At 43.2% G+C, this 8975-nt stretch overlaps 1 protein-coding gene across 1 annotated transcript; it reads left to right on the top strand.

Annotated features, from left to right (window-relative positions):
- Positions 1-670: 670 nt before the first annotated feature.
- LOC138900300 (uncharacterized) lies at positions 671-3397 on the top strand. Its single transcript, XM_070187024.1, has 4 exons — positions 671-1439; positions 2380-2667; positions 2995-3106; positions 3226-3397. The coding sequence occupies exons 1-4, from the start codon at positions 671-673 to the stop codon at positions 3395-3397; spliced, it is 1341 nt and encodes a 446-aa protein (XP_070043125.1).
- Positions 3398-8975: the final 5578 nt, after the last annotated feature.

The raw sequence follows: 8975 nt of genomic DNA, 5'->3' as shown, positions 1-8975 counted from the left end.
TCCTGCCACATCTTAGGTTGGGGGAGGAGCACAGACTCCCGTCGTCGGTACTCCAGAGCAGCGGGTTCAGGTCGACCAGGTTTCGGAGATTATACCGATGTAGCCAGTAGCTCCAGCTCAGCCCGAGATTAGGGCAATAGTTTCTGAGGTAGAGCAGCTCAGACCTGAGAGGTACAAGAAGTACCGCCCTCCTACCTTTAGTGGATTGGCGTCATAGGATGCCCAGGGTTTTCTAGAGAAATGTCACCGTATTCTCCGTACAATGGGTGTAGAGGAGTCGAGTGGAGTTTCTTTTACTGCATTCCAGCTTAGAGGAGCAACCTATCAGTGGTGGCATGCTTATAAGTTGGGTAGTCTAGCTGAGGCAGCTTCACTTACATGAATTCAGTTCTCGGACATGTTCTTGAGGGAGTATGTTCCACAGTGTCTCGGAGACGCATGGCGTGCGGAGTTTGAGCAGCTACGCTAGGGTGCTATGGCTGTGTTAGAGTATGCAGTTTGTTTCAGTGATTTGGGCCGACATGCACCGGCCTTGGTTTCCACAGTTCGAGAGAGGGTTCATCGGCTTATTGAGGGACTCTGCCCCAGTATCAGGATTAGTATGGTCAGGGAGCTGGAGATGGATATTTCTTACCAGTAGGTTGTGAGTATTTCTAGGAGATTGAAGGGCATGCTCACTCGGGATAGAGAGGAGAGGGAGGCCAAGAGGTCTCGAGAGTCTGGCACTTACAGTGGTACTCGTGCCCAAGCTGCAGTTCGACATGGTAGGGGTTCTGTGAGTCGCCCCGTTCATTCAGCTCTTTCAGCCGCCAGTGATATTCTGGCCCCTTCTAAGCCCCAAGATCCTTATTATGCACCGCCAATGACTAGTATCCCTCCTACACGGGGTGCTTTTAGCGGTAAGTCCAGCAGACCTGGCCCGAGCCAGTCACAGCAGCCACGCTCTCCGAGAGCCTATTTTGAGTATGGCGACACTCGTCATATGGTGAGGGATTGCCCCAGACTTAGGAGGGGTGCACCTCTACAGACTTCTCATCCACTGCGTGCTCCACCGTGTCCTCAGGCTATAATTCCAGCACCAACTACCTCCCCACTTGCTCAGCTAGCTCGAGGTGGAGGTCAAGGTTGCCCTAGAGGGGGAGGCTATGCCAGATATTATGCTCTTCCAGCTCGTACAGAGGCAGTTGTTTCTGACTCTGTCATTACAGGTATCGTTCTAGTCTTTCATAGAGACGCGTCAGTGTTATTTGATCCTAGCTCTACATATTCCTATGTGTCATCTTATTTTGCCCCGTATTTGGGCATATCTCGTGATTCCTTGAGTTTCCCTGTTTATGTGTCTACTAATGTGGAAGATTCTCTTGTTGTGAACTGCATGTATCGGTCATGTTTGATTGCTCTTAGTAGTTTTGAGACCAAAGACGATTTATTATTGCTCAGTATGATAGACTTTGATATTATCTTGGGCATGGACTGATTGTCACCCCATTATGCTATTCTTAATTGTCACGCTAAGACCGTGACACTGGCTATGCCAGGATTACCACGATTAGAATAGAGAGGTACCTTAGAGTATAATCCTAGCAGAGTTATTTCATTCCTTAAAGCTCAGCGAATGGTTGAGAAGGGGTGCAACGCGTATCTAGCTTATGTGAGAGATGTTATTATTGATACCCATACAGTTGAGTCAGTCCTGGTAGTGAGGGACTTTCCAGATGTGTTTCCAATTAATCTTCCGGGCATGCCGCCTGATAGAGATATTGATTTTGGCATTGATTTATTGTCGGGCACTCAGTCCATCTCTATTCCTCCGTATTATATGGCTCCTCCTGAGTTGAAGGAATTGAAAGAGCAATTATAGGAGTTCCTTGATAAGGGCTTCATTTAGCCTAGTGTGTCGCCTTGGGGTGCTCCTGTCTTGTTTGTGAAGAAGAAGGATTATTCTATGCATATGTGCATTGATTATCTCTAGCTCAACAAAGTTACAGTGAAGAACAGGTATCTATTGCCTCATATTGATGATTTATTTGATCAGCTACAGGGTGCCAAGGTGTTGTCTAAGATTGATTTACGTTCTGTCTATCATCAGTTGAAGATTCGGGAGCTAGATATCCCGAAGACTGCTTTCAAGACTCGGTATGGTCACTATGAGTTCCTTGTGATGTATTTTGGGCTGACCAATGACCCCAGCAACGTTTATGCACTCGATGCACAATGTGTTCCGGCCCTATGTTGACTCATTCGTCATTGTGTTTATTGACGACATTCTGGAGTACTCCCGGTCTCGGGAGTATCATGAGCAGTACCTGAGGACTGTGCTTCAGACCTTGAGAGAAAAGAAGTTATATGAAAAATTTTCAAAGTGTGAGTTTTGGCTAGACTCAGTGGGATTCTTACGTCATGTATTATCGAGTGATGGGATCAACGTGGATACGAAGAAGGTTGGAGCAGTACAGAGTTATCCTAGACCATCATCAGCTATGGAGATTCGGAATTTTCTTGGTTTGGCGGGGTATTACCATCTTTTTGTAGAGGGATTATCATCTATTGAAACACCTATGACCAGGACGACCCAGAAGGGTGCTCCATTCAGGTGGACAGAGAAGTGTGGGGAGTCAGAAGTTCAAGAAAAATTTGACTACAGCCCAGTATTGGTATTGCCTACAGGTTTGGGGTCTTATACTGTATATTGTGACGCGTCGCGAATTGGTCTCGGTGCTGTGTTGATGCAGGACGGTTAGGTGATTACCTACGCGTCCAGACAACTCATGGTGCATGAAAAGAACTATCCTGTCCACGACCTTGAGTTAGCAGCTATTATTCATGCGTTGAAGATTTGGAAGCACTATTTGTACGGTGTCCCTTGTGAGATCTACACTGATCACCGGAGTTTGCAGCATTTTTTCCAACAGAAGGATCTTAACTTGCGTCAGCGGAGGTAGTTGGAGCTGTTTAAGGATTATGATATCACCATTTTGTACCATCCACGGAAAGCCAATGTGGTGGACGATGCTTTGAGTCACCGGACAGAGAGTTTGTGGAGTTTAGCATATCTACCAACAATAGAGAGGCTATTAGCGTTGGATGTTCAGGCCTTAGCTAGCCAGTTTGTAAGATTGGGTATTTCTTAGCCAAGTCGAGTATTGGCTTGTGTGGTCTCTCGGTCGTCTCTTTATGATCATATCAGGGAGCGTCATTATGATGACCCCATCTGTTTGTCTTTAGGGACACGTTTCAGAACGGTAATGCTAAGATGGTCACTATTGGGGATGATGGTGCATTGAGGATGCAGGGCAAGCTATGTGTGCCCAATGTAGATGGGTTGCGTGATTTGATTCTCCAGGAGGCTCACAGCCCGCGGTACTCCATTTATCTAGGTGTCGCGAAGATGTACTAGGACTTAAGGGAGCATTACTGGTGGAGGAAGATGAAGAAGGACATAGTGGAGTATGTAGCTCGGTGGCTAAATTGCTAGAAGGTGAAGTATGAGAATCAGCGGCCAGGTGGGTTGCTTCATAATTTAGAGATTCCAGAGTGGAAATGGGAGCGGATCATGATGGATTTCATGGTTGGACTTCCACGGATCCAGCAGAAGTTTGATGCAGTTTGGGTGATTGTGGATAGGCTGACCAATTGCGAACCCCGGGTCGCAAATGCGACATCTGCAACTTATCAAAATGGGACTTAGACGGGATTTTGGTTCATTCTCTCAAAATTTCAAAACAAGAAACCCTAGAGGCTATTTTTCAAAGAACCTTTCTTCCCCAAATCATTGGTAAGTGATTCTAAACTAGTTTCTTTCAATCTTTCACTACATTTCCTAAGATTTCAACAAAAAATCTTGTATTTTCATGGTGGTAATAGGGGGTTTTGGGTAGAATTAGGGATTTTTGTAAAATGGGGATTTAGACCTCAAATTGAGGTCGGATACCGAAACTAATTACATAACCAAGCTCGTGAGTTAATGGTGTTCATATTTTGTGACTTTTACCCGATTCCAAGACGCGGGCACGGGTCGACGTTTTGGAGCGATTTTCTAATTTCTTGCTTTATCTTTGATTTCATTGACTATATTAATTTCCTATAGTTGTATTTATGGTATGTAATTGATTTTGGCTAGCTTTGGGCCATTCAGAGTCGTATATTTATGGAAAAGACAGTGTTACCGATTGATTGAGCTTGGTTCCAGGTAAGTGGCTTGCCTAACCTTGTGTGGGGGAAATCCCCTTAGAATTTGGCACTGTTGTGATATGTGACTGTTGTCTAGTTCTTCCTGCACATTTACTTTTGAGACTACGAGGCGGTACATCGAGAGATCTTCTTGCTTATTTACTTTGGGATTACGAGACGGTATCTCGGGAGATCCCCTTCTATTTCCCCGTGTGTAGTACTGTTGCTTTGTTGTGTTTCTTTTTGCTAAATTCTACTCTCTTATTATACTGTATATTCTCCTGCCTTATTTATTATTTACCAGCGGGCCTGACCTGACCTCGTCACTACTTGACCAAGGCTAGGCTTGGCACTTACTGGTACCGTTGTAGTGTACTCATGCTACTCTTCTGCACATGTTTTGTGTGCATATCCAAGTACTTCTTATCAGCCCCGCTAATAGCTGAGAGTGCTTGTTGTTGTACGGAGACTTCAAAGTACACCTGCCGTGATAGCAGACCTCGGAGTCCCCTTCTATTCTCTCATGTGTCATTTACCTTTTGTACTTCTTTTATATCACGACCTAAAATCCTAACTTGTCGTGATGGCGCCTATCTCAATACTAGGCAAGACGACAACCTCAATAAGCCACATTTTTCTCTTATGTTCAAAATCATAATATATGAATTTCCATAGAAACATCTCATAAATAACTGACATAAGATACATTCCCAAAACCCGGTGTCACTGAGTACATGAACAGTACAACAACTGAAAAGAAGAGAGTCAAGGTTTGTATATGCCAATCAGCTACCTCGATAGTCTCCACAAATAAAGCTCTGAAACACTAGCAACCGCCGTGTGCGGAAGTACCGGGATCTGCACACGTGGGGGAGGGTGTAGTATGAGTACAACCAACTCACCAAGTAACAATACAAAATTAAGAGCTGAAGATAGTGACGAGCTTCACAGTTTAGTGCAATTACAGTAATTTCCAACATCATATTTAGGCATGCTTTCATGTTCAACATTTGAAACAAAAAAAAAATTTCATATCAAGTTCGACTGAAAAAGAAGATAATATCTTTCAGATATTTCCAACAAAGTGATATATGACAACTGTAGTGGAATAAGAATGAAATCAAATGCATCCTCTCAGGACCATAGTCACTCAGCCGTTTCATTCACTCAGCACTGGCACTCAGTAGGTACCTGCGCTCACTGGGGGTGTGTACAGACACCGGAGGAGCTCCTTCAGTCCAAGCGCTATAATCCGCACGGACAACTCACATGCTATAGTATCAATATTTGGATCCGCACGGACAACTCACGTGATGCCCGGACACCCATATGCTATAATATAAAATATGGATCTGCATGGACAACTCACGTGATATAATATAATATATGGATCCGCACGGACAACTCACGCGCTATAATATAATATCTCACAATCAAGCCCTCGGCCTCACTCAGTCATAATTCTCTCCAGTCTCTCGGGCTCTTAATAATCATGAAAAATCAGCCCAAACAACAATTGATATGATGCATCAATAAGGAACAATAGAGACTGAGAAAACATAAATAAGTAAATTGTGACTGGGTACAAAACAACAATTAAGCAGATAGTTCAATAGGTACACGACCTCTGTGGGTCGCTACAGTGCCAACACATAATCTAAACATGATTTCTGGTTTAATTTCTCTACTACATGGAGAATGTACAGATAAGAACAGATTATTCAACTACACAGTTCTATGGAATTTTGATCAAGTTACAATTCCTACGGTGCACGCCCACACCCCCGTCACCTAGCGTGTGTGTCACCTCAAAATCAATCGTATAACATTTAATTCGGGGCTCCATACCCTCAGGACCAAATTTAGAACCGTTATTTACCTTAAACCGTATAATTTTTTATTCTTCTATGCCCTTGCCACGAGAATTGGTCTCCTAAAGCCTCGTATCTAGCCACAATTAATTCGATTCAGTCAATACCTATTATTGAAATTAATTCCATAAGGAAATACTAATTTTACCAATAAAATTTGAAATTTAACTCAAACATTGCCCATGGGGCCCATGTCTCTAAACCCGACAAAAGTTATAAAATATGAACGCCCATCCAACCACGAGTCCAACCTTACAAATTTCACCAAATTCCGACATCAACTCGACCCTCAAATCTTCAATTAAAGTCTTTGAAGATTTCTACCATGTTCAACCCAATCTTTACCCATTTGAACTCAACAATCTTTCCATAAACCTTATTGATACGTATAAATAATACTCTTACACCCAAGAATCATACTCATAATCACCCATCTTTACCTCCAAATCAAAATTGAAGAATTGGGGGAAGAAATCCTTACCTCTTTGAAGCCCTAGCAAGATTCTTGTGAATTCTTCAAACCTTGAACAAGAATTGATGGACAAATGGCTTGGTCGTCACTTTCTCTCTCTAAGATGCTCTCACCTATCTATAAAATATCAGATGAAATCCTTCATAATGACCCCTAATAGTATTTTATAAGAATGGGGTCGGGTTTATAAAACTAGAAATAAGAAGCTCCGAAACACACTCTGCGGTCGCATATACGATCACAGAATTGGTATGCGGTCCGCATATCAGCCGCAAATATTGGTGTTCAAAATCGGGGGTCACCTTCCTGGGTATGCGGTAATTATGCGGCACCGCATAACGTCCCTTCGGAAATCCCAAGTTGATTATGCGATAGGTTTTGCGGTCTGTGAAACAATTATGCGATCGCATAATTGACTGCACAATGGTCCTCAAACTTGGCTCATTTTCGCTTTACTCTGCGGCCATTATGCGGTCTGCAGAGTGATTCTGCGATCGCATAATGGACTGCAGAAATGCATTTTTCTGCCACAAATGTTTCTTTACTCCCCAGTGCATTGTTCAACCCAAATTTCTATAATCTTTGTACTAATTTATCTACCTCGGCACTACAAAACCTTAATTTTCTTAGCAAAATTCTCCGGGGTCGTTACATATAAGTCAACATCCGGTCAACCTTTTCAACTTAAGTTCTAAACCTTGGAACTAAGTGTTCCAAATCATTCTAAAACCTCACCGGACCCGAACCAATTACCCCCGAAAAGTCACATAACCAATGTAAAGCATAAATTGAGAAGTAAATAGGGGAACGAGGTTGTAATACTCAAAATGATCGGCCGAGTCGTTAGACTAGGTGGCAAAGCAAGTTCATAAGCCACTTCTCAAATTTTCTTGAGTATCTCAAAAAGCCCAATATATTGAGGGCTCAACTTTCCCTTCTTCCCAAACCTCCACACACCCTTCATAGGTGAAATCTTGAGCAGAACCTTCTCCCCAACCATGTAAGCAACACCACGGACCTTCCTGTCAGCATAACTCTTCTGTATAGACTGCGTCGTGCAAAGCCGCTCCTGAATCAATATAACCTTCTCCAAAGCATCCTGAACTAAGTTAGTACCCAATAGCATAGCCTCACCCGGCTCAAACTAACCCACCGGAGATTGGTAGCTGTTATTGTAAGCAAACTCCGCGAGTGGTAGAAACTGATCCCAAGAACCTCAAAAATCTATAATATCTTCCAATATCTGAATAGTGCGCTCGGACTGCCCGTCCGTCCGAGGGTGAAATGATATACTTAGTTGAACCTGTGTACCTAATTCTCATTATACTACTCTCCAAAACTGTGATGTAAATTGCGTTCGGCAGTACGAAATGATAGACAGAGGCACCCCGTGTAGGAGAATAATCTCGTGGATATAAATCTCAGCCAACCGCTCCGAAGAATAAGTAGTACCAACTGGAATGAAATGTGCAGACTTGGTCAACCGATCTACAATAACCCAAACAACATCAAACTTTCTCAAAGTCCATGGAAGCCCAACTACGAAATCCATGGTAATACGCTTCCATTTCCACTTCGGAATTTCAAGTCTCTGAAGCAATCCTCCCGGTCTCTAATGCTCGTATTTCACCTATTGACAATTTAGACAACGAGCTACAAACCCAACTATATCTATCTGGATTCGTCTCCACTAATTGTGCTGCCTCAAATCCTGATACATCTTCGCGCCCCTGGATGAATGGAGTACCATGAACTGTGAGCTTCCTGGAGAATCAACTCACGCAAACTATCTACATTAGGAACACATAGCTTGCCCTGCATCCGTAACACACCATCATCTCCAATAGTGACTTCCTTGGCATCACCGTGTTAAACAGTGTCCTTAAGGACAACCAGATGGGGGTCATCATCATGGCGCTCTCTGATGCGATCATATAAAGAAGACTGAGAACCCACACAAGCCAAAACTCGATTCAGCTCCGAAACATCCAATCTAACAAACTGGTTGGCCAAGACCTGAATATCCAATGATGAAGGATTCTCTACTACCGGTAAGTATGCTAAGCTACCCTAACTCTCTGCCTTATGACTCAAGGCATCTGCCACCACATTGGCCTTTCCGAGATGATAGAGAATGGTCATTCTGTTTAAGCAACTCCAACCACCTCAGCTGCCGCAAATTAAGATCCTTCTGTTTAAACAAGTGTTGTAGACTTTGGTGATTGGTATAAACCTCACAATAGACACCGTACAAATAATGTCGCCAAATCTTCAAGGCATGAACAATATCTGCTAACTCAAGGTCGTGGATGGGATAATTCTTCTCATATACCTTTAATTGTCTGGACGCATAGGCAATCACCCTATCGTCCTGCATCAGCACTACGTCGAGACCAATACGTGACATATCATAATACATAGTATAAGATCCTGAACCGGTAGACAACACTAATACTGGGGCT

The sequence above is a fragment of the Nicotiana tomentosiformis genome, chromosome 10 (genome assembly GCF_000390325.3).
Source record: "Nicotiana tomentosiformis chromosome 10, ASM39032v3, whole genome shotgun sequence".
NCBI lineage: Eukaryota > Viridiplantae > Streptophyta > Magnoliopsida > Solanales > Solanaceae > Nicotiana > Nicotiana tomentosiformis.
Note: the sequence above shows the minus strand (reverse complement) of the source record. Positions and strands in the feature narration are given on the sequence as shown.

Coding starts and splice junctions, on each gene's coding strand:
- LOC138900300 (XM_070187024.1), top strand. CDS start 671: ATGCTCACTCGGGATAGAGAGGAGAGGGAGGCCAAGAGGTCTCGAGAG. Junction 2,668..2,994: donor AGTATTGGTATTGCCTACAG/GTTTGGGGTCTT, acceptor ATCCACGGAAAG/CCAATGTGGTGGACGATGCT. Junction 3,107..3,225: donor GTTCAGGCCTTAGCTAGCCA/GTTTGTAAGATT, acceptor GTTTGTCTTTAG/GGACACGTTTCAGAACGGTA.